The sequence below is a fragment of the Phacochoerus africanus genome, chromosome 5 (genome assembly GCF_016906955.1).
Source record: "Phacochoerus africanus isolate WHEZ1 chromosome 5, ROS_Pafr_v1, whole genome shotgun sequence".
Classification (NCBI taxonomy): Eukaryota; Metazoa; Chordata; class Mammalia; order Artiodactyla; family Suidae; genus Phacochoerus; species Phacochoerus africanus.
Window position 1 is genome coordinate 32,934,615 of NC_062548.1, and position 26,086 is coordinate 32,960,700.

The following is a 26,086-nucleotide window of genomic DNA, read 5'->3' on the forward strand; positions in this document are numbered from 1 at the left end:
ACTTTTCCCATTCTATCCATGACAGCTTGATTATAACATTGAAGCAACAGAAAGGGACCAGAAATGAAGATGCAGTCATACAGAAAGGGGAGCCACAGAAAGATCTTTTTTTTAGGGCTACGCCCACAGCAGTCAAATCAGAGCTATAGCTGCCAGCCTACACCACAGCTACAGCAACATGGGATCTGAGCCACATCTGCAACCTACACCACAGCTTATGGCAACGCCGGATCCTTAAACCCACTGAGCAGAACCAGGGATCAAACCTGCATCTTCACGGGTGCTGGTCAGATTGGTTTCCTATGAGCCACGACGGGAACTACACAGAAAGATCCTAATGGGACTAATGGGACTGAACCCTCGTCCTCATGGATGCTAGTCAGATTCACTAACCACTGAGCCATGACAGGAACTCCAATAAGAGAAATCTTAATATTGAATCCCCCCCCCCCCCCCCCCCGCTTTATGCTCGAAAAGAATGGTTTCTGAGAAGTCACTTGGGCACGACTTCAGTTCTAAATTCTCAGCTCTGTGGGAGTACATACACCCACAGGAAGTAGACCAAACATTGGCAAGAATTCAGTGACAAAGAGCATATGTATAGAGATAAGGACAACCTGTATCTCAATCCAAAGTAAAGGCATAAATCTTGCATTTGCAGTAAAGATAATTAGGAAAGACTGCAGGATGTAAATCTCATTTCCTTTACATATTTCCTGGAAATACCACCCATAACACAAAATAACCAGGATCATTTGCTGTGCTTAACCAAAATTCATTTATTTTTTCATATACACTAAATCACATCATACAAATTTAATATACACATTTTATACATAAAATTTAAACTTGAAAATGAAGCAACTAGTGTTGCTTTTACAGCCGTTTCCACTCAAAACATGAGAAGAGTATTCTGGCTTCATGGCATGAGTATTAGAAAATGAACAATAAATTAACAGTACTTCCATTTTAAATGCGGTTTAAAGAATTATGGAAATAAGGAGGAAAAAGAAAATGAACAAATACAGTTCTTTACCATGAATACTAAAAAGACAATATTCTGATATGGCCAGTGTCTGCTCAACCATCTGACCTCAGTATTGAGGTAGGGTATCAATCACATCGATTGATCCTTCACCAGGAAGCATCATCAAGCTTGCGATCTAACTGGCATCCATTCTTGGTCCCCAGCATTCAGAGAATTGACAACACACTGTCACCCTCGGGCGAAAATGCAGTTGGTTCTGTTATTTGGCAGTTATCTGGCTGCCTGGTCGCACTTCCATTTTCAGGGCTTAATTTGTTGCTCTCTGTGGAGGCTGTGGAGTAGGAGTGGATGACCATCTACGTATTATGATTTCGGGGGTCCCAGAAAGTGATGTCCAGAGTAACCCTTAACAGTTGTGAGCTGGTGGTCACCACTGCACAAGCCAAACTATGAAATCGACATACATAACAGCGTATATTACTCAGGGTTCTCCAGAGAAACCAATAGCATTATGTATAGAAAGAGACTTATTATAAGGAACTGGCTCATATGATTTGGGGGGCAAGTCCCAAGGCCTGCAGGGTGAGTCAGCAAGCTGAAGACCCTGGAGAGCTGATGGTGTAGCTTCCACCCAGAAGCCAATAGGCTTAAGACACAGGAAGAGCCAATGGTTCAAGTCGAAAGGTAGGGGAAAAAAGCCAGTGTCCCAGCTTGAAGGCAGTCAACTAGCCAGAATTCTGTTAGTTGGAATGGGGCTAGCCTTTTCGTGCTATATTCAGCCTTCAACTGATTGGACAAGGCCCACTCCCATTAAGGAGGGCAATCTGCTCAACTCAGTCTACCAATATATATGTTAATGTCATCCAAAAATGCCTTCAGAGGAGCACCCAGAATATACTGTTGGACCAAATATCTGGGCACCCCAAGGCCCAGTCAAATTGACACATAAAATTAACCATCACAAAGTGTAGTTTAGTGGTTTGGAGAAGGCCCAACTACTATGACTCTACCCAATTCTCAAAGACAAATAGTCCAGTCTTTGGAGAGCTGGGGAGAGGTGTGAAGAGATGGTTTTTGGAGGGTATGTACAAGTTAGGCCAGGGCCTTAAAGCTTGTAAGTCATAACCATCTCCAAGAAAACACAATTTTCTGGGCCTGGAGCTATAGCAGCTGGAGGTCTAAGCTGTGCCCAATTTAAGACAGGACAGCTGCCTGAAAACGGGGATGAAGATGAGAAAGCCATCAGTGCAGACTTAGCAGCAGTACAGAAGCAAAAAGCCACAGATGAGAAATCTAAAAATTACATTCGTTCATTCATTCATTCATTCATTCAACAGTATTACAGAATTTCTGCTACATGCTGGACACTGTGCTGGACATTTTGGATACAAATCCAAAGAAGAAATATATATCCTTCCCTCCAGAAGCTCATTCTGGTAGGGAATACAAATTTGCAAACAGGTAATGATCACCCATTGTAGAAAGTTCAGAATACATTGCAGTGATCTTTGCCTGGCTGGTTTTAATCCAATGGGAAATCGACAGCACAAGGTAAAGTCTATCAGAAGAGTTCTGCCAAAAAAAATCTGCTCTTATTAAATAGGAGTTCCCACTCTGGTGCAACAGGATTGGCAGAGTCTCTGGAGCTCTGGGACACAGCTTCAGTCCTTGGCCCCAGGTGGGTAAAGGATCCAGCTTTGCCACACTTGCGATATTTTTTGGCTGTACCTGTGGTGTAGGTCACAACTGTGGCTCAGATCTGATCCTTGGCCTGGGAACCCCATATGCTGCAGGGCAGCCAAAAAAGAAAACAAAAAAAAAACTTCTCTTCATCCCCCGCCCACACACAGCAGTACTTCCTAAAGTTCCATCCAGAGATTCACTGTGTTAGCCATTAAGAACACAACTCAACTAGAATGGCTGTCATCCACATCTCAGGACATGAGCTTAATAAACCTCCTTTTCTAAAGGTAGCTGAAATCAGCCACATAGAATGGGAGCTTTGAAAGATGAAGAAGTGAAATGGGAACTGATGTGGAAGATACAGCACTACGTCAGAATGCAGGGAAGGGGCAGCCAGAGGACAGAGGGGGTCTCTGAAAAAAAAGGGGGCACTGTAGGGTCAAAATCTTTGGGCACAAGAACCCATCCAGTTTCTAATACGTGGAGAAGATGAACCTAACTTCAAAGGGACGCTGCCTCCAGGATGGTTACTCCCTTCCCATCTCTCCCTAGGACTGATCCTTCCTTCTTTACTTACCCTGGAGGGAAGAAAAGACCCACAGAGGGGCCTCTGCAACCGTCTCCCTAAAGCACGGCTGTCATGCCACGAAGTATACTGGTCCCTGACCTCATCACAGGTACTCTGTCCCTTTGGAGTATCTGGGTGGAGGGGGCTGGGGAGGGATGAAGAACAGGAGAAGGGGGCTTGTTAGGGCCCTTTGACAAAGATAAAGGCAGGTATGGATGGATAAGATTTAAGGAGGCATTCCCATGTGGTTCAGCAGGTTAAGGATCCAACAGTTGTGGCTTGGGTCACTGCTGTGGCCACAGCCTGGGAACTCCCGCATGCCACGGGTGCAGCCAAAAAAATAACGATGTAAGGAAACACAGATTTACAACGGGAAAGAGAACTAAAAAAGATAAGCTTTTAACAGATATATGCCAGTCATGTTAACTGAGTTATGAACTATTCTATCGGCTTGGTTGGCTCCTGTTCACAGCTCTTCATCTGTTACCCTGAAACTCCAAGTTCACCCTTTATCTTTGAACTCCACATTTCCCCTTTCACTTATTCGCCACTGACAGTGTTAAGAGAAAAAATTTCCTGAGTTTTTATATTGCATTGTCTGTGATTTGGTTCCTTTAGATTCTAAATATAGTGGGTAAAACTAGATTACGTGTAGCCAATGCAAAGTAAAAATCTTCAGGCACAAAAATCCATTAACTTTCTAATACTTTCAGAAGATGAACATAATTTCAAATGAAAGCTGCCTCCAGGATATATGGTTAAGCGTGTTCTGGGTATAATTTGTTTTGGCAAACACTGCAAAAATTCACATAAAATTCCACTGAACTAAAAGATTACCCACCAAGCAAAAAATGTTTTTCAATAGCTTCGAATGAATCCTAAAGGATGACAATCCTTATAAGAGGAATAAAGTACGGATGAGTTAGAAATTGTACTTCTGGGAGTCCCCATCGTGGCTAACGGTTAACGAATCTGACTAGGAACCATGAGGTTGTGGGTTTGACCCCTGGCCTTGCTCAGTGGGTTAAGGATCCGGCATTGCCATGTGGTGTAGGCTGCAGATGCGGCTTGGATCCCGAGTTGCTGTGGCTGTGGCGTACACCAACAGCTACAGCTCCGATTGGACCCCTAGCCTGGGAACCTCCATATGCCACAGGTGCAGCCCTAGAAAAGACAAAAAAAGACAAAAAAAAAAGGAAAAAAGAAAAGAAATTGTACTTCTGTGTAAACTGCCTCAGTTAAAGAAACTCTCCATTGGATTTGGTTGTGGTTAACACAGTTGATTTGGAGGCCCTGTTTGGATACAACCTGAAACACCAAAGTTAAATCTCTGTAGTTACACATTTTATAGTGAAAGAAGTAATGTTTTCTTCAAAGTATTAAAACCAAAAGTGCAATGATTAATGAATATTAGAATGTGGGAAAATGCTTTCCTCTTTGGACTGTCTTTTTTTTTTTTTTTGTCTTTTTGCTATTTCGTGGGCCGCTCTCGCGGCATATGGAGGTTCCCAGGCTAGGGGTCGAATCGGAGCTATAGCTGCCAGCCTATGCCAGAGCCACAGCAACGCAGGATCCAAGCCGCGTCTGTGACCTACACCACAGCTCATGGCAACGCCGGATTGTTAACCCACTGAGCAAGGGCAGGGATCGAACCCGCAACCTCATCGTTCCTAGTCAGATTCGTTAACCACTGCGCCACGACGGGAACTCCCTGGACTGTCTTTTATTAGCTATAATTCCTTCCATCCGTAAACAGTTTTCTTATTCTGGCCTCAAAAGCATCAATGTAAGTACGATAACGTTTTCCCCCAAACTGATAAGTAACAAGGACCTGCAATACTCTGTAATCGCGTATAAGGGGAAAGCATTTGAAAAAGAATGGAGATATATATATATTTATGATTCACTTTGATGTGTACCTAAAACTAACACATTGTAAGTCAACTCTACTCCAATAAAATGTATATCAAAAGATCACGTTTCCCTAAAGCCCTCTGCATGTGTATAAACCCCTAAATGCTAAATTTCACCAACTGTATAGCAGGCAGGTAATCAATCACTTTGCTGAATCACCTCACTGATATATTTCGAGGAAAATATTTTTATACACTGCTCTCAAATTTGGTGTTTTTAGAAAATTTTTAAATTTTAATGCCAACTCTCACATTGCCGAATTCTTCCTCACCAAACCCATCATGATTTATGAGTAACTTTCATTAATTCCCTTACAAAAGAAAAAGACTGATAGGCTACAAATTATGCATGATTTTTAATTTCAAGTAAGCTGGAAAGAAGCACCTACATTATTCAAACACGTCCCTTTCAGTTAGAGCTTAAATGCCTTTTCCTTTGCTTTCTCTTTCAAGGTCTGAGGTTCACAGACCTGCAGTCTTGTGACTTCTCATCCTTCAGGACCCAGCTCAGGCATCTCCTCCATGGAGCCTTCCCAGATTTCCTAGGGTAACACGATTGCAAAGTACTTAACTGCTGCCGTCACTAACCCATGCCTGGGGGGCATTCCTTGAGGAGCAGTCAAGCTTTCTGTTGACTAGTCAGGAATGCTGTTCAAGCACTGAATGATGAATTGGATTATAGGTGTCTGGAGGACCTGAGTATCATTTTTCTTATACTCACAACTAGACCATGAACTTCTTTTAACAGTTACCGCCATGTTGTTTATGCTCATTATATCCTCCAGTGGCCTTTAATGACACTTATTATTTACATGCGGGTTATGATGTGATCTACTATGGTTATACTGGTGGACTATAAGGTAGGTAGAAGGAAAGATCTCCCCTGAATTAAGAAATCACTTTTCAGCTATCTGGGTAAGAGGCCTGTATCTGTGACTGGAAATGGACACCAGGAGTCAAAAAGCACTCTTGATTTTAACAGCAGCAGGGCCAGGACAGCTCCCTAGTGGCGGTGGCCAATGGTATTATCATGCAAGGCCATCAGAGAGTCAGAAAAGGAGGAGAGCTGGGTAGGTGCCGTTTGAACTACAGAGGTTAATACCCCAAAAGCTTACCCAGGATCAGAAAGCAATATACTGTTCGTTTTTTGTTGTCATTGTTGTTTAATGCTTAAGACATCCTCCTACATAGTAGGTGAAGTTTGGAAAATCCAGTCTACCTCATCTCTGTCAAGGGAAAGGAATGAAAGGTTTTGCCCTTGCTCAGCAACCAAGGGGCCAGAAGAACATGCTGAGGCAGCACACAATCAAGTTAAAGAAACCTTAGGGACAGGGAAATCTGGAATAGGAGCCACCTGCTCTGTTCTAAACCCTGGAGGGTCAAGGTTGTGGTTTACAAAGAATGGCAGCATGTTAAAACAAACATTCCATTATTTGGGATAAATTCCATTTCTAACACTAAAACACAAAAGTACATGAAAATTAAAGGTATTATTTGCAAAAATTCAGAGGACATAGGCTACATATTCCCTACAGTACAGAGGAACACTTTTTTTTGGCCAGGGATCACACCTGTGCTACAGCCACAACCTGAGCCACAGCAGTGACAATGCTGGATCCTTAACCCACTGGGCCACCAGGGATTTCCCAGAGGAACACATTATTGAGTACAGATTATCACAGTTTATGAATAATAAGCTTTTCCCCCTTGACAGTGTAAACAAGATTTGTTTCCCAAACATGCTTCTTCCACCGTAAGTAATGCTGAAGCTCATCTAAAAAATTGCCAGGTTGTTCTTGCCATATTTACTCTGGATATACTTTTTTTTTTGTCTTTCTTTTTTCAGGGCCGCACCCGAGGCACATGCAGGTTCCCAGGCTAGGGGTCGAATTGGAGCTATAGCTGCTGGCATACACCACAGCCACAGCAACGGGGGATCTGACCTACCCGACAGCTCATGGCAACACCGGATCCTTAACCCATTGAGAGAAGCCAGGGATCGAACCCTCGTCCTCATAGATATCGGTCAGATTTGTTAACCACTGAGCCACAACGGGAACTCCTGGATATACTTTTTAACTAAAACATGACTTAGGTGTTGCAAAGTAGCTTTTCTGTTATAGGAACTACTTTTAAGACTATGCAAAAAACAATTTAGAATTAAACTAGAAATTATTACAAATTCTCAAGATAAATATATTAATATCTCAGTGCTTCACACCTTCAAATTTGTGAAACACTCCATTGAAATCAATAGAATAGCAACACAATTCTTGGGTGAAAATTGCTAAAACTTCTTGAAATACTCACATAATTGTTAAACCCACTGGTTTTGAAGTTCAAAAAACTGGGTCAATCTGAAAAACTGGATTGAATTTCTCATGTCTACCTTAAAGATGATCTATAAAGATTTATGTGAAAGCACTACTGTTTGTTTGTTTGTTTGTTTCTTGGCTTTTTAGGGCTGCACTCGCAGCATATGGATTCCCAGGCTAGGGGTAGAATTGGAGCTACAGCTGCCGACACAGCTCACGGCAACACCAAATCCTTAACCCACTGAGCGAGCCCAGGGATCGAACCTACAACCTTATGGTTCCTGGTTAGATTCATTTCCGCTGTGCCATGGCAGGAACTCCAAAGCACTACTTTTAAAAACTATAACATCAGTATGAATTTGGGGGTAAGTAACTATTTTCCCTGGAACTTTATATAGAGTTCTTTCCAGAAGAAAACTGTTTACTTTTTTTTAGAAATTTCACTCAATATATTTCTTTTAAAAGCCAAATATTGAGTACACTATTTTTGTATTTTGTACATGTCTAAGAAATGGGGTATTGAGCCAAATGAATATGCTGAAAACTAAAAAACATTAACCAAAAAATGTTTAAAAACTATAAAAGTAGAAGATATCCATAAAATACACTCTATATAGGACACACTGACTAGTTATTTTTTTATATAAAATGTACTTGCAGCTCTTTAGTATTGCATAACAATAAATTATTATACAGTATTTTAGTGGGAAACCTGGTCATTCAATCTTCATGATTGAATGCTGTATAAATAGAAATTTACTCTAAGGACTATATTTGGTATAAAAGGTAATCTGATCCAGAAGCATTTAGGAGACAACCTGAGGTTTTTTAGAAGCGATGTATACAATCGAAATGCCTTAAATCAACTGGCAATGAAATAGTGGACTAGAAATAGTAATGATTATAAAATGCCACTTTGCCACTGTTCCTAATACTAACCAAAGTATTAGAGAAGGGAAAACATTAGAGAAGTAATACTTTCAGATTAGAATGAAAAAAAAAAAAAAGATTTGAATAAAACTGAAAATTATTACTGCTAATTAAAAACAACTGGGTCTCAAACTTGGGGGGCGGGGGGACCCAGGTGGGTCTACAGAATAGTAGTTCTTCAAAAGGGAGCACATAACTGGTAAGGAGAGTGTTTCTTCTGCAAGCAGGTCCACTGCATTTAAGGGGAAAAAATTAGTCCCTTTCAGGGAGTTCTTGACTTGTCATTTCTCTGGGGGGCTTTCAACTTCATTTGTCCCCTTTGTGCGAAGGGAAGCGAAAGCTGACTTCAGTGTGCCATCACCACCCTGTTGTGAAAAGCAGAGGAAGATGGCCCACAGAAAGCCGCAGAGTCCGGTGTAAGCTGTTCTCCAGGGAACAGGAACGAGGCTGAAGTTGGTGAGCTGGAACAGAGGGAGACTGTTAGGGCTCCCTGTCGTCCAAACCCACGAGTGAGCATTCTAAGTGGATTGAGACTCACCTGTACAAAAGGCCAGTACATCAGACCACTCTGGAACAAAGAAGAACTTTATTAGGATGCTTTTACATCACACCAAACAATCACACAGTACATTCTTTAAAGCATTAAGAAACCCAGGCTGCTAGACTGTGGAGGTGTTTTTATATGTCAGACTAAGCTGATTAAATTCGACTGCTTAAGGCCTCTTGAGTGGAAGAGGGTGGGGAGTTGTACAGAAGCGGTTCGGCACAATAATAAAGATTTTTATTAGTTATATTCACAGAACGATAATGAAAAGTCTACCAGAATCAGTACCACCTCTGGAAGACAGGTGCTTTCAAAATAACAATATATATTTACACATTGCAATTTTCCTGTTTGCCCAAGCAAATGATGCAGGGAAAAGAGAAAATACAGGATCATCAATGAATTTTTAAAACTACAGACCAAACCCCTTTTTTTTTTTTTTTGACTGTACCCACAGCATACCAAAATTCCCAGGCCAGGTATCAAACCTGCACCACAGCAGTGGCAATGCCAGATCCTTAATCTACTGAGCCACCAGGGAACTCCCAGACTAAACCATTCTTTTTTTTTTTTTTTTTGGTCTTTTTGCCTTTTCTAGGGCTGCTCCCGTGGCATATGGAGGTTCCCAGGCTAGGGGTCTAATTGGAGCTGTAGCCACCGGTCTACACCAGAGCCACAGCAATGCAGGATCCGAGCCGCGTCTGCAAACTTCACCACAGCTCACGGCAATGCTGGGTACTTAACCCACTGAGCAAGGCCAGGGATCGAACCCGCAACCCCATGGTTCCCAGTCGGATTCGTTAACCACTGAGCCACAATGGGAACTCCCAGACTAAACCATTCTTGTGATTTGCTAGTAACATATTCTGCCTATGTCATGCTATAGAATAAGTTTAGCTTTTAAAATGGATTTATTTTCACAGACAGAAAATAAACATAGTTACCACAGAGGAAGGGAGGGAAAGGTTAAATTAGGAGTTTATTAATTGGGATTAATATACACACACTACTGTATATAAAATAGATAACCAACAATGACCTACTGTATAGCACAGGGAACTACATTCAGTATTTTATAACATATAAAGGAAAAGAATCTGAAAAAGCGTTGCTGAACGCCTGAAAATAATGCAATATTGTAAATCAACTATATTCAATAAAAAATTTTAAAAGATGATTTTTAACCTATACATTCTGAAAAAAAGGTCATCATTATGGATTTCTTTAAGATAGAGGTCTTAGTACGTAAATTATATTGTTTTGGGATCTTTTAGTTTTGTTTGTTTTTTTTTGGCCATGCCTATAGCATGCAGAAGTTCCCGGGACAGCAATCAAACCCGCACCACAGCAGTGACAACACTGGATCCTTAACTAGTAGGCCACCAAGGAACTCCATAAATTATATCTTAAAAAAAAAAAAAAACCCAACTAAACAAAACCTAGAGGTTTTCAAAACAGTCCTTAAAAGTGATATTACACCGATAACATAAAGGTGGTATTTTTTTTTTCCCCCGCTAATTTGTATTTTCTAGTTTCTACACTAAACCATTGTAATTAAAAACTTTTTTGCTTTAGGACCACATCCAAGGCATATGGAAGTTCCCAGGCTAGGGGTAGAATTGGAGTTATAGCTGCCAGCCTCCACCACAGCCACAGCAATATAGGTCCGAGCTGTGTCTGCGACCTACACCACAGCTCACGGCAACGCAGGATCCTCAACCCACTGAGCGAGGCCAGGGATCAAACCCACATCCTCATGGGTAGTAGTTGGATTCATTTTCACTGAGCCATGACAGGAACTCCCTGCTTGCTTGCTGTTTGTATAAATGTCAGCTGTACCTATCTCCATAGGATCTTTGACATCATGGGGAAGGTTGTTCCTTTTTCCAAAAGAAAGCAGCAGAAAATCACGTTGGAATGTCACCACGGGCCCACAGTTTTTGCCCCAGGAGCAGTAATGCAAGCTCTGAGGGCTCTCCCCCGGAAGGAAGAAGGAACTGTCAGAGCAGCTCAGGGGAAACATGTGGCTTCCACCCTCCCTACCACCTGCCTCCAACCATCAGGCAGGTGACGCTGGTTCTTGTGCTTAGACTCATTGCACAGGAGATGCCAGAAGCAGTGCAGGCAGTGGCTGCCTGTGGCTTGGCACTGCTTTTGAGAGGGGACTATGATGTGAAGCCCTAGGCCAGTCCATGTATGGTCTGGAATCCTGAAAATTCACCACATTGTCATTCATAGAATCAGACAGATCTAGGCCAGAGATGGATAGCATCCTTGACTTTGCCAGGCCTTGAGGACACCACTCAAGAAATCTTCACTGAGGGAGTTCCCATCATGGCTCAGCGGAAACCAATTTGACTAGGAACCATGAGGTTGCAGGTTCGATCCCTGGCCTTGCTCAGTTGGTTAAGGATCTGGCACTACTGTGAGCTGTGGTGCAGGTCGCAGACGTGGCTCAGATCTGGCATTGCTGTGGCTGTGGTGTAGGCCGGTGGCTACAGCTCAGATTCGACCCCTAGCCTGGGAACCTCCATATGCCACAGGTGCAGCCCTTAAAAAAAAAAAAAAAAAAAGTCTTCATTGAATAAATAGATATTTATTTGAAGGACTGGGTTATATTTATTTGTATTGAGCAAACAGTACAAGAGGTGACTTGCTTTAAGCCTTGGATTAACCCTTCTTCCTTCTCTGTAAATACCTTTGTGATATTAAGAAGGTTCCTTTCATAGGGACCCAGCAGAACGCACACCTGGAACCATCAGCTCTAAATGTGGGAAAGATTCCTTTAAGCTACTCACATTCTTCTGTTTGTATTTTGCAATACCCTCTTTGGCTTCAAAACTGACTGTAATCACAAATAAGAGTAAATCTAAGGATTTCAGAAATCATTGTGGGAGGAGTTCCCATCGTGGTGAAGCAGAAACAAATCCAACTAGGACTCGTGAGGTTGCAGGTTTGATCCCTGGCCTCACTCAGGGGGTTAAGGACCTGGCATTGCCATAAGCTGTGGTGTAGGTCAAAGAGGCTTGGATCCTGCACTGCTGTGGCTAGGCAGGCAGCTGTAGCTCCAACTGGACCCCTAGCCTGGGAACCTCCACATGCCACAGGTGCAGCCATAAAAAGAAAAAAAAAAAAATCATTGTGAACATTGACTACAATTCAAAGACACTCACATATAGACACTCTTAAAGCTTCTCACTCAATTATCAAAACAAATTTAAGAACTGTCAAAATATTGTACCCTTGTGCCAACCAAATGGAGCCCTGTTTTAAGAATAAATTCTTGGGAGTTCCCATCGTGGCTCAGAGGAAACCAATCTGACTGGCATCCGTGAGGCGCAGGTTCAATCCCTGGCCTTGCTTAGTGGGTTAAGGATCCGAGTTGCTGTGGCTATGAGGTAGGCTGGCAGCTGTAGCTCCGTTTAGACCCCTACTGCAGGTGTGGCCCTAAAAAGACAAAAAAAAAAAAATTCTTAAATCAATTCAAGAATTTTTTTAATGACCACACCCACGGCATATGGAACTTCCTGGGCCAAGGACTGAATTCCATCCCCCAGCTGAAGCTGTGACCTATGCAGCAGCTGTGGCAACACCAGATCCTTCAACCCACTGCACCAGGCTAGAGATCAAACCTATGCCTCCACAGCAACCTGTGCCACTGCAGTTGGATTCTTAAGTCACTGCACCACAGGAGGAACTCCTGGTTAAGAATATTTTTATTAAAACATATTTAATGTTAAAAAGATACAAAGAGATCTTGGTTGCATTTTCAAAAGTCTATCTTACCTTATATGTATTCCAGAATTTCTGTCTCAAGTCCAAAAATATGTCATCCTTCCCCTGGAGAATACTCATACCTATTTGCAAAAAACACACACCAAAAGAATTTTTAAAAGATTCAATAGGAGGAGTTCCCATCATGGCAGTGGAAACGAATCTGACTAGGAACCATGAGGTTGCAGGTTCGATCCCTGGCTTTGCTCAGTCAGTGGGTTAAGGATCCATTGTTGCTGTGAGCTGTGGTGTAGGTCGCAGATACGGCTCAGATCTGAGGTCGCTGTGGCTTTGGCTGTGGCCAGCAGCTAAACTCTGATTGGACCCCTAGCCTGGGAACCACCTCCATATGCCGTGGGTGTGGCCCTAAAAAGCAAGAAAAAAAAGAGATTCAATAGGAAGAATACTATATAAGAGTTCATGTTCAAGTTTCCTACTCCAATATTCAAGGTAACCACCATTACTCAATATGCCCCTTATGACCTAACAGTGAAAACAGAAGATAGATAATCTCCATTCTAAAAATAGGTAAATTTTAGAGAGGATTAAGATGGCAGAATAGAAGGACTGGAGCTCAACTTCTCAATTCACAACTAAAGGCTGAGCAATCTCCACCCAAATGGACCGGAAGCCTTAAAGATACCCTACTCCAGAAGAAAAAGAGGAGGCCACATTAAGAGGTAGGAGGGGCGATTTTGTGATATAAACAACCCCATATCTCCCGGGTGGGAAGCTCCACAGACCGAAAACTAACTGGTTCACAGAGACTCACCGACAGGAGTGAGAGTTCTGAGCCCCACATCAAACTCCCATGTGTGGGGATCTGGCACTGGGAGAAAGAGTCCCTGGAGCATCTGGCATTGAAGGCCAGTGGGGCTTGTGCACAGGAGCTCCACAGGACTGGGGGAAATGGAGAACCCATTCTGAAAAGGCGCACACGGACTTTCACGTGCACTGGGTCCCAGGACAAAGCAAAGTCTCCATAGGAATCTGGGTCAAACCTGACTGCGGTTCTTGGAGGACATCCTGGGAAAACAGGGGTGAATGTGGCTTGTTGTGAGGGAGGGACATTGAAGGCAAAGCTCTCAGGAATGTTCAGCAGTTGCCTTTCTCTGGAGGTGGCCATTTGGGGAAAATCTGGCCCCACCCATCAGTCAGCAATGAGAAGTCCCAGGGCAAACAACAATCCAGGTGGGATCACAGCCCCACCCCTCAGTAAACAGGCTGCCTAAAGACCCCACAGGCACACAGCAGCCTCTAGTCCCATCCAGAGACTAAGCCCCACCCACCACAGGGATTAGAATCGGCTCCACCTACCAGTGGGCAGGCATCAGCCCCTCCCATCAGGAAGCCTACAGCAAGCCCCCATACCAACTTCAGCCACAAGGGGGGCAGACACCAGAAGGAACAGAGGCTACAACTCTATTATCTGTAAAAAGGTCACCATACCAAAAACCTATAAAAACGAAAAGACAGAGAACTATAACTCAGATGAGGGAGAAAGGAAAAATCCAGAACATCAGCTAAGCAATGAGGAGATTCTCAGCCTCCAGGAAAAAGACTTTAGATTGTTGATGCTGAAGATGATGCAAGACTTTGGAAATAAACTGGAGGCAAAGATGGATAACTTACAGGAAACACTGACCAAAGAGATACAAGACATAAAACTTAAACAAGAGGAGATGCAAAATACAATAACTGAAATAAAAAATTCCCCAGAAGCAGCTAACAACAGAATACAGGAGGCAGAAGAACAAATAAGCGAGGTGGAGGATACATTAGTGGAAATTACGGATGCAGAACAAAAAAGAGAAAAAAGATTGAAAACAAATGAAGAGAGTCTCAGAGAACTCTGGGACAACGTTAAACGCACCAACATCCGTATTATAGCGGTGCCAGAGGAGAAGAGAGAGAGAAGGGGACAGAAAAAATATTCCAAGAGATAATAGCTGAAAACTTCCCTAACACGGGAAAGGAACTACTCACTCAAATCCAGGAAGCACGAGTACCATATAAAATAAACCCAAGGAGGAATACACTGAGACACATATTACTCAAACTGACCAAAATTAAAGATAAAGAGAAAATCTTGAAAGCAGCTAGGGAAAAGAAACAAGTAACATACAAGGGAACCCCAATAAGGTTATCGGCAGATTTTTCAGCAGAAACTCTGCAGGCTAGAAGGGAGTGGCATAACATACTTAACGTGATGAAAGGAAAAAACCTCCAACCAAGATTACTTTACCCAGCAAGGCTCTCCTTCAGATTTGAAAGAGAAATCAAAAGCTTCACCGATAAGCAAAAGTTGAGAGAATTCAGCAACACTAAACCAGCTTTACAACAAATACTAAAGGAACTTCTCCAGGCAGAAAAGAAAAGACAGCAACAGGAAACAAAAATTCCACAAATGACAAGGCTCACCAGTAAAGGTATATATACAGTAAAAATACGAAATCAACCATTCACAATTATACCACCAAAATCCGAAATCATGAGAAGAGGTGGGTACAAATGCACGACACTGGATATGAACTTGCAATTAAAGAACAACAACTTAAAACAATCTCATATACATATAGACTCTTATATCAAAACTTCAGAATAACTGTGCACCAAAAATCTACAATTGATACATAAACAAGCAATCTCTGGAGAAGAAACATATCTCATAGTAAATAAGTGCATAATCCACCATGAAAGGGGGTCATTTGACATCATTCTTGGAATGCTGAAGTCTTCTTAGATCTGATTCTGATTCCCTCTCCATCAAAGAATTTATGATAATTATAATAATGCAACTATACAATTAAAAAAAATAAAAATAGGTAAATTTTGGAGTCCTCTTATGTCCCAAAAGGTTAAGGATACGGCACTATCACTGCAGTGGCTCAAGTCATAGTTGTGGCTTGGGTTGGATTGAGAGCCCGGGAGCTGCGAACATGGCAAAACAACAGCAACAAAGTAATATAAAAGTAGGTAAATATATATATATTTTGCTTTTTGCAAGGCCAGATCCTTAACCCACTGAATGAGGATAGGAATTGAACCTGCAACCTCATGGTTCCTAGTTGGATTCATTTCTGCTTCGCCACCACGGGAATTGCAGTAAATTTTAAAGTGATAATATGGAGAATAGCAGGGTACAAAGGGATAGCAGAATGGGGTTTTTTTGGCCACGCCCACAGCATGTGGAAGTCCCAGGGCCAGAGACTGAATCAGTGCCACAGTGGTAACCTGAGCCTCAGCAGTGACAACTGCTGGATCCTTAACCACTAGGCCACCACAAAACTCCTATTTCTTAAAAAGAAAGCTGTAAGACTGTTGGTGACTTCCCGCCCTTCAAAACATTTTGCGAAATGTTTGAATATTTTAAAATTTAATTTCCTTTTATAAGAAGGCCTCTGGGCCCTGGGTATTCTAGCGACTGCAGATTTCCCATCTAAAAGGCTTTCTACTAAGAATCTGAAAGGAGAACACCAATTCAGCCTTCCTAAAAATATTTGGAAATATTAATGTTCAACAGCCCTGAAAAGGAATTCAGGGAACAAGGATAAAACCCTGTTTTACTAAGGGTGTAAAAATGAGAGTGCTTTTGAAATTCTGCAACTCTGGGAGGAAGGGGAAATAAAATCTTTTTAGTCAATTGCAGGGGATTCTTAAAACAGGACTCAAAAAAACTTGAGCCTAGAGTTCCCGTCGTGGCTCAGCGAAAATGAATCTGACTAGGATCCCTGAGGACACAGGTTCAATCCCTGGCCTCGCTCAGTGGGTTAAGGATCTGGCATTGCTGTGAGCTGTGGTGTAGGTTGCAGACGCAGCTCGGATTTGGCCTTGCTGTGGCTATAATGTAGGCCAGGGGCTAGAGCTCTGATTCGACCCCTAGCCTGGGAATGTCCATATGCTGCAGGTTCAGCCCTAAAAACACAAAAGATTTAAAAAAAAAAAACAAAAAAAAAAGGCCTTGAACCTGATATGGTTAATATATGGGTAATACCGTATTTGATTGCCAAGCACTCATTAAGGGCTCAGCACATTATGTGCTTTTTTTCAGTTGACCCTTCTAACCCTCCACTGAGGATGGTGGAGTTACAGAGGCGGAAAGGAGCTCAGGGAGGCGGACAGAGGCTCAGGTCCAACCCAAGTGTGGCGTCTGAGCCAGACCTTTCAATCACAAGGACTCTAACTCCCTAGGGGGCCTCAGCACAAAGGATCATCTATCTGATAAAGGCAATTTCCCAGGCCTGATGTGCCCTGAACAGACATCCCCCCTGCTTCATTTTAATATGAGGAAATGGAAACCAGGGCCCAGAAATTTGTAAAGAAAAATGAAGAAGCGATGTCTGGAGGAATCTGTTTCGGGGGCCTCGCTGTTACTGCAGCTTCTTTCTGGTTTCAGGCATTCTGACAAGCCCCAGGGAGATTAAGGCCATGCCAAGGATTGTGCAGTAGGTTTCGGGCAAGTCTTTTATTCCCTTTGAGCTCCATTTCCTTTTCTTTAACAGGGGAATAACAGTACCTGCTTCACCACATTGCTTGAGGATTAAATGGGAATCTGATTCCCAAATGCCCAGCCTCTCACCTGGCACCCCCTCACCCACCCCATCCCTTTACCAAAGCACAAGGCCACTGGGGTAACAGGCATGAGGAACCTAGCCTGGAAGTCGCACCCTGGGATCAGGCACAGATCTTATATACTAGGCGGCTTCGCCTCTCGGGTCCTCTATCCCCTGACCTCGCTGACCCCACTGGCTAACACTGCATCAGGCATGTTTCCTGCAGAGTGTATGACTGACTCTGGCCCCTAGAAGAAGGTCCAAGGGGCAGCATAAGTCCCTTCAAAGTGGTGATTTAACCACTTCAACCCAGTTTAGAAGAAAGCACTAAAAGCCACTGACAAGACCTTCTTGGGGGAATCTATGACTCTCAAGGCCAGGCCTCAGGCCCTTGAGTTTTCTTAGGGGGTGGGTGCCCCTCCCTGCCCACAATAGCAAATGCCATAAAAAAGAGGCCACAGAGCCCTTTCTATTGTTTTTTAGAATGTAGGGCCCAAAGGAAGGTTCCCAATCCCTCCTCCTTCCTTTCTGAGAAGGGAGCTCCTGGGACTCTAACAGGTTGAGTCTCTCGTGGCAGGGGTCCCAGGTCTCCTCACATTTTCTGTGGGGTTTTTTTGGTTTTTGGCAGCGCCCGTGGCATGCCAAAGTTCCCAGGCCAGGGCTCAAACCCTAGCCACGGCAGTGGTAAGGCTGGATCCTTAACCTGCTGAGCCACAGGGAACTCCTGTGGGTTTTGATATGGGGATGGGACACCCCATATCAAGTAAATCTTGTTACCAAAGTAGAACTACTGCAAATGGGGGGGGGAACCATTCTCAACCTCAGATTCCACCGGCTTTGCCCCGTTGGTCTTGAATCCCACTCCCATGTCGTGTTTGTGTTGGAAAGGAGTGTCCCCCCCACCCCCGCCCCGTGGAAAGGAGGCCCCCAGCCCCAGGTGTGGATTTTCCCAGGAGCAGGAGAGCCCCCACCCCATACCTTGCAGTCACAAAGGTCACAGCTGCTATGGGGTATCGTGACATTCTCATGGATCTTTTTCAGGGGGAAACGGGGCCCCAGTCCTGCCTCCGGGAGTTCTAGCCGAGGTCCCAAGCCGCCTGAAACCTCCAGCCCCAGTCTGTAGTGCAAGCACAGCGTCCCACCCTAAGACACTCTTCCCTCGCCTCTTTAGCAACCATTCCTCAATTTCTTTTTCCTCAACCCCTTAATCCAAGGTCCCCGGACTTAGCCCTCGCACCTCTACCTCCAGCCCGACCCTCCCGGTCCCCCGAACCCTTGCCCCCCCCCAAAGGGTTTCCGGCCCTAGTCACTGGCCCCCAGAGCCCCTGACTTCGGTTTCCCAACCCAAATCCCGGCCCGCTCACCAGATCCCGAACCCGTCCCCCAGCTCCGGCTCCCAGGCCCCCAGGCAGACTCCTCACCCAGGTAAAAGGCAGAGACGGCCACCGGCCCGCCAAGCGCCTGGTCGCACAGCACCTTGGCCAGGATGACGCGCGGCGCGCTGCCCGGCAGCGCGCGCTCCAGCAGGCGCAGCCACACGTAGTTGAAGTTTCCGTGGAAAACCACGGCCACCGTGGCTACGTGCCGCGTCTGCCGCCAGTCCGCCCGGCAGCCCCGCAGCCGCTGCTGCAGCGCGTCGCCAGCCGAGAAGAGCGCGGTATAGACCAGCACGTTCGTGGGCCAGGGGTAGCGCCCGGCGGCGCGCGGGAGTGCCCGCCACCAGCCCGCCATGCCCGCGCCCCCAGCGCCTGCCAGCCGCCGCCAGAGGCTTCTGGGCCACGGCCTCCGCCTCCTGCCCCTCGGCCGGCGCCCTCAGCCCCCGCCTCCCGCGCACCGCGCCCAGCCACCTGCACCTGACTCCTCCCCGGTGCTCAAGAGCGATTGGGCGTCCCGCGCACACCCAACCCGTGCCGACCAATCCCGTGGCCACTGGCGATCTTGGGGGCTGAGCTTTTGAAATGAGGCTGGTCGGCAAAAATGCTTGTCCCATTACACGAAATGTCCAGAAAAACAGTCAAATCCGTAGAGACAGAGAGTAGGCTAGTAAGGGACTGGGCGATGGGGGGATGCGAAGTGACTGGGTGTAGGGTTCCTTTAGCGAGTGATGAAATATTTCATAATTAAATAGTGGTAACAGTTGCACATACAACCACTGAATACAAAGTGGTGAATATTATGGTATGCGAATTATATCTCAAAACAAACGAAAGAAGGTTTAAAAAGGGAAATTTTTTAAAAAAGAAAAAAAGGATACCATAACAGTTATCAAGGTGGCGGTGTATTTGAAACGTTTACATATAAAGAACACTTTCGACGCACACTGTACATTGATTGATTGTGTAACGTCTTTGGAGACAGTGTTAGAAGTTGAAATTTGAGACCCTTCAGAAATATGAGATGGGGTTCAATGAGCCTACTGCCTTCTTCTTTGGTGCCTCAATGAATATTACCTCCCAAAACATACGCTGAGCTCCCAGCTCCTGTATCAGAGGAGCAGGTCCTTGGAAACCCAGACAGCAGATGTAACCTCTGACTTCCTGGAAGTCAGGTTCTCTTTGCTTCTCTCCCTCTCTTTTTCCTTCCTTCATTGTCACATCCAATTCTATTCTCGTTCCCTCTCCTATTTGTTGACTTATTTTTGTTTATTGTTTTTTCATTTTTAACTTTTCATTTTGAAATAATTTCATACTTTTTAAAAAGCTGCAAAAATAGTACAGAGTTTTCATATAGGATCCCAAGCTTCCCCAAATATTGACATCGTACAATTATCAAAATAAGGAAATAAGCCCTCATTTAATCCTGTTACCCAATTTCCAGACTTTATTCAAATGATTGCCAGTTGTCGCGCCCAAGTCCTTTTTCCAGTCTGGCATTCAGTGGCACTCTGCATTGCATTCATCACCACAGTCTCCAATTGGGAGCACTAATCAGTTATTTCGTAAATTATTCCTCAATTTGTCAACTGTACTATCATGGGCTGAATTGTGTCTCCCCAAAAATATGCTGAAACCCTAACCCCAGTACCTCAGAAAGCGACTGTATTGAGAGACAGCCTTTAAAGAGGTGATGAAACTAAAAAGGAGGCCCTTAGATGGGCCCTAAGCCAATCTGACTGGTGTCCTAGGAAGAGGACACAGGAAGAGACACGAGGGCAGCACATGCGCAGAGGAAAGATCGTGTGAGGACGCAGCGAGAAGGCAGCCATCTGCAAGCCAAGGAGAGAGGCCTCCGAGGAAACAGAACTGGCTGACACCTTGACCTTGGACTTCTAGCCCTGAGAACTGTGAGAAAATAAGAATTTTAACCCACCTTGTGGTATTTTGTTCTGGCAGCCTTAACAGACTGATACACCAGTTCTAATACTTCACTTCTTGGGACTCTGCCAATTGCTGTGTTCTTTGACCCTTTCTATCTGCCCACAGGCTGAGTTCCCTCCCTCCCTCTCGTCCTCAGGACTGGTCTCATGCAAATCTTTCTGTCAGCCTGGTCCAGCTGAACAGGTTTCTCCCTTACACCTTTCTTTATGACTTAGATTCCCCTTGTATTATTTTCCTGTTGTTACTGTGACAAGTTACCAAGAATCTGTTGTCTTAGAGGTTGGGAGGTCAGAAATCTACAATGTGTCCATGGGCTGCCCTCCCTGCAGAAGCCCTCGAGGTGAATCCATCTCCTTGTCTTTTCCAGCTTCTAGAGGCCTCTGCATAACTGGATGGCCCCTTCCTCGTCTTCGAAGCCCACAGCACCTTCCAATCTCTCTCTGTCATTCCCCATGGTCTTTCCTGACTCTGATCCACCTGTTCTCCTCTTAGAAGAACCCTTGTGATTACATTCAGCCCACCTGGATAATGCAGCTCGGCTCCATGTCTCGAGATCCTCATCTTGGAGTTCCCATCGTGGCTCAGTGGTTAACGAATCTGACTAGGAACCATGAGGTTGCGGGTTCCATCTCTGGCCTTGCTCAGTGGGTTAAGGATCCAGCGTTGCCATGAACTGTGGTGTAGGTCGCAGACACGGCTTGGATCCCGGATCCCTGGGATACCTCGTTGCTGTGGCTCTGGCGTAGGCCGGTGTCTACAGCTCCGATTAGACCCCTAGCCTGGGAACCTCCATATGCGGCAGAAGCAGGCCTAGGAAAGGCAAAAAGACAAAAAAAAAAAAAAAAATCCTTATCTTAAGGGTCATCTACAAAGTCCCTTTTGCCATTTAAAATAATATATTCAGGAGTTCCCTTTGTGGCTCAGCTAGTTAAGCATCTGACTTCATTTTGTGAGAATGTGGGTTCAATCCTAGCCTTGCTCAGTGGGTTAAAGCTCTGGTGTGGCTGTGGCTGTGGCTGGCAGCTGCAGCTCTAATTTGATCCCTGGCCCGGGAACTTCCATAGGCTTCAGGTGCAGCCAGAAAAAGGAAAAAACAAAAAAAAAGTATTCACAGTTTCTGGGGATTAAGACACAGCTTCGGAGGGCCATTATTCCATGTCTTTCTTCTAATTCTTTTGATCTCCTCGAACAGTAATTGACCGTATTAGCTGAAAGAAAACTACCTATGTCTCCTACATTTAGATTAGGATCTTTGTTTGCCCAGGCAATCTTTCCTTCAGTCATCTAATTGATCAACATTCATTGGGCACAATTGAGTGCCAAGCACTAAACTACGGGCTTGTGGCAAGGACTTGTATTTGCAATGCTTTTTTAAAAAATCTGACTCCTGCCTAAATTAGAGGAAATTGTGGTCTTTATTAGGAAAAAAGAAAATCACCCTAATGATTCCTACACAATTCCCCTAACAAAAAAATTTTTAGAGAAAAAGAAAATTCCCATCCTGGCGCAGCAGAAATTAATCCCACTAGGAACCATGAGGTTGCGGGTTTAGTCCCTGGCCTCACTCAGTGGGTTAACGATCTGGTGTTGCTGTGAGCTGTGGAGTAGGTCGCAGACACGGCTCAGATCCCGTGTTGCTGTGGCTGTGACTCGGGCCATCGGCTACCACTCCAATTCTACCCCTAGCCTGGGAACTTCCATATGCTGAGGGTGCGGCCCTAAAAAGACAAAAAGACCAAAAAAAATTTTTTTTTAGGGAGGAAAACTGGGCAAAATTGGAGACTAGAAAGCAGGAAAGTGGTAGAACTGGGGGAGGGTTTAGGGTTGCCAGGTAAAGTATAGGATGCCCAGTTCACTTTGAATTTCAGTTGAACAATGAATAACTTTTTGGTGTAAGTATGTCCCAGTGCAATGTTTGGGGTACATTAAAAAATGTCACTGTTGGAGTTCCCGTCATGGCGCAGGGGAAACAAATCCAACTGTGAACCATGAGGTTGCGGGTTCGATCCCTGGCCTTGCTCAGTGGGTTAAGGATCCAGAGTTGCCATGAGCTGTGGTGTAGGTCACAGACGTGGCTTGGATCCTGCGTGGCTGTGGCTATGGCATAGGCTTGCAGCTGTAGCTCCCATTCAACCCCTAGCCTGGGAACCTCCATATGCTGCAGGTGCAGCCCTAAAAAGGAGAAAAAAATTTTTCACTGTTCATCTGAAATTCAAAGTGAACTGGGCATCCTGTCTTTTTAAAATGTGATTAGCTAAACCTGGCAGCCCCAGAGGAATGGAACTAACATCATGAAGAGCCCATGGAGCATTTCAGTTCTCTGCGAAGTGTTTGAGTACATGATGTCATGTTCTCCTTACAGAAAGCCCGTGAGGCGGGGGATGGGTAACCATCTGTAGAGGCAGATAGCCTCCAAAATCTATGGTGATCTTTATCAAGCCACTCAATGTATTTACTTAACGGGAGTTGAAAGAAAGAAATGGCTGCTGCAAGGGCTGAGATGGTTTTAGGTGTATTGCTGTATACTTGTCTCTTCTTCAAAGCAATTAAAAAAAAAAAAAGCAGTCCTAAAAGACAATCTAATTCAGGCAAGATGCTAAAGCACTCGCGTGGCCTTCCAAGGAGGGGAGATGCCCCAAGATGAATTAATTCATTACATCAATGCTTTATCTTCTGTGCAGGCTGTGATTCAGAGCCCTCTGGCAATAATGAGGCAGCATGTGTATGTGACATTAATATCCCTGAACCGTGGGGGATAAGCAGAGAACAAAACATAGTTATGTATTCAGATGTCAAAGAGGGAGTTCCCATTGCAGCTCAAAGGCATAGGCACAGCACCAGGACACTCGCAGATTCGATCCCTGCCCACCCCCCCCCACAGTGGGTTAAAGGATCCCTGACCAAAAAGGAAAAAAAAGGTCAAAAAGGAGTTTTGTTAGGACCCGTTTCAGCAGGGAATAAAGTACTGAGGTGGGAACTGAGCTTCACTTTACAGCTAAGGATCACATTAAACACACGTTCAAATGATAACAATGAAGCATATTGATCCCTTATTATTTCATTTTCTTTAAATGAATCAGGGCTTAATAAGGACCACCAAGTGGGCTGCAGTGTTTAACAGCTTCTAACTTCTCTTGCTAATCTGGAAATGTCTCCTGACACACAAAAGGCTACTAGGCTTAATAGGCTCTAAGACCAGCAGGTCTGTTTTCCAGTGAATGGAGGACGCAATCAGCTTCAAAAAAAAGTCATGACCTTCAGAAAAGTTCATGGAAGTTCCTCCAGCCCCTTCGATATCACCTCTGAGACATCAGTTGTCTCTGTGGGTGCAGGTCCTTGTCACTTGAAATGAGGCTGGCAAAAAAAAAAAAAAAAAAAGCGCCTTTTCTAAACCTCCCTCTTTCATGATTTTCTCACCCCCTTTATTCTTTTTTTTTTTTTTGTCTATTGTCTTTTGTCTTTTTAGGGCTGCACTCGCAACATATGGAGGTTCCCAGGCTAGGGATCAAATCACAGCTGTAGCTGCCAGCCTACACCACAGCCACGGCAACCTGGAGTCCCAGCCTCGTCTGCTGTAACCTACCCCACAGCTCCTGGCAACTCTGGATCCTTAACCCACTAAGCAGGGTCAGGGATGGAACCTGCATCCTCATGGATACTAGTCGGGTTCATTAACCACTGAGCCACAAGGGGAACTCCAGAGTCCTTTATTCTTCATGGAATTTCTCCAGCATCCATCTGAAGGGAAGGGGGTGCTTTGATTTGAAGCTGGGTGTGCCCAGTAAGGTTTTTGCTTAGTGTGGCTACAGATGAATAAAAAGAGCTATGCTTTATTCAAATGTTAAAACGATTTTCTTAAAAAAATTTTTTTAACTTGGAGGGGTTCAGGTGGGTGGGATTGAAATGATGGAGGGTGGAAGTAGGAGGAACAGCCACTGCTGATGCCTTGGTTGAATGTGCACAGGAGAGAAGGAAGGAGTGTTCCAGCTGGAAGGGTCAGGACAGGAGGGGAGGCTCGAAGGAAGAGGATACAAGCCTCTTTCCCCCAGAGCTGTACTTTCTCCCCTTAGCAGAAATGACATTAAGCAATTCTGTCATGAAATCGTTGCATTTCAGTTCTAATGTGGAAAAGCCATACCTAGGACTTCCGTCTCTATGACCCAGGCAACTCTTATGCCCTTGACTTTGGCACCAATTATGTGAAAGTTGCTTGAATGCGTATGATCTTTTCAGACTTTTTGTGTGTGTTTACTTTTGTTTTTTTTCCTTTCTTTCCTCTCTCCCTCCCTCCCTTCCTCCCTCCCTCCCTTCGTTCAATTATGGCTGCACCTGCAGCATATGAAAGTTCCCTGGGCTAGGGGTCAAATCAGAGCTGTAGCTGCAGCCACAGCAACACCGGATCCAAACCGAATCTTCAGCATCTTCTACCTACGCTGCAGCTTGTAGCAATGCCAGATCCTTAACTCACTAAGCAAGGCCAGGGATCAAACCCACATCCTTTCAGAAACTATGTCAGATCCTGAGCCCACCAAGCCACAGTGGGAACTCCTTCAGACTGTTTTAACATGGGACGGAATTAAAGTACTGAGGAGAGAATTTTATCAGTCCTTCACTCTTGAAGGACTTTTCCATCCTTCTATCCTGCCTCTCCCCCAAAGAATTCTAAAGTGGCAACAGATTTGTGAACAGGGATGGTGGACACCAGACCTGCAACTTGGTCCTATGGAATTGGGTCATTTGGAAGAAATATTTGGAGTTGCGTGTTTCTCTGGCTCAGAAACTGATTTTACCAGTTTTATTTTAAGTAACTCTTCTGCCCACATCGGTGTGGGATAATAGAGCAGCCAATTAAATTTATTTCATTGTTTCCATTGTTAAGCTTTGGGGAAAGAAATATCTTTTTAAAGTTCTCCTAAAATGCATAAAGAAGAGATAAAATGAAAAATCTGATTATTATGAAAAACCCAACATTAGAGACAGCTTAAAAGATAGTGCATATGCAAATATGCAAAGGTTAAGAATTTTCACATAAAAGGTGGAATGAATTCAAGAGAGTTTTATTCTCCGGGTTCGCTTTTTAGAATCTCTGAAACTTCATTTAGTATGGCAAATGTATGACTCTACAAATATGTGGAAGAAACAACTAATTAGCAGAAGAATAATGGTTTAGAGACAACTTTTGTACTCTGTGTGATCCAGTCAGGAGAGAAACCACATTGTAATGACAACAGGAAAGTTTAGTGGATTCTTATTACTTGAAGTTGTTGCATTCTGTGGAGTTGTTGTGAGCACTAAATTAGCAAAGGCTGAGTATTACTCTCCAAGGAATCATAGGGTTCCGTTCCTTTGAGTCTCTGCTCACACTTCATTCATTGATCAATACATACCCTTTCTTTGTATATCTCTGTTGAAGGACGCCTTATTAAATATGTGTTGTGGGGAGTACCCGACATGGCTCAGTGGGTTAACGAACCCGACTAGGATCCATGAGGATGCAGGTT

The 26,086-nt window shown here is 44.2% G+C and overlaps 1 protein-coding gene across 2 annotated transcripts; it reads right to left on the reverse strand.

Moving 5' to 3' along the window:
* Positions 1–8,292: 8,292 nt before the first annotated feature.
* MPV17L (MPV17 mitochondrial inner membrane protein like) lies at positions 8,293–18,999 on the reverse strand. Of its 2 annotated transcripts, XM_047779152.1 has the most exons (4): positions 18,690–18,999; positions 12,728–12,798; positions 8,936–8,965; positions 8,293–8,858 (listed from the first exon to the last, which is right to left on the reverse strand). In XM_047779152.1, exons 1-4 carry the CDS (start codon positions 18,997–18,999, stop codon positions 8,679–8,681), a joined length of 591 nt encoding a protein of 196 aa, XP_047635108.1. In that variant the 3' UTR covers positions 8,293–8,678. The 2 variants fall into 2 exon arrangements, with proteins under 2 accessions (XP_047635108.1, XP_047635109.1); XM_047779153.1 differs by lacking the exon at positions 12,728–12,798 and having other exon boundaries at positions 8,680–8,858.
* Between the last annotated feature and the right edge of the window lie 7,087 nt (positions 19,000–26,086).

Bases quoted from the DNA above. Each gene is read 5' to 3' on its own strand.
- MPV17L (XM_047779152.1), bottom strand. From the start codon at position 18,999: ATGGCGGGCTGGTGGCGGGCACTCCCGCGCGCCGCCGGGCGCTACCCC. The intron at 12,799-18,689 runs GTGAGGAGTCTG...TTTTGCAAATAG, and splicing joins CGTCTCTGCCTTTTACCTGG to GTATGAGTATTCTCCAGGGG. The intron at 8,966-12,727 runs GTAAGATAGACT...TCTTTGTTCCAG, and splicing joins AATTCTGGAATACATATAAG to AGTGGTCTGATGTACTGGCC.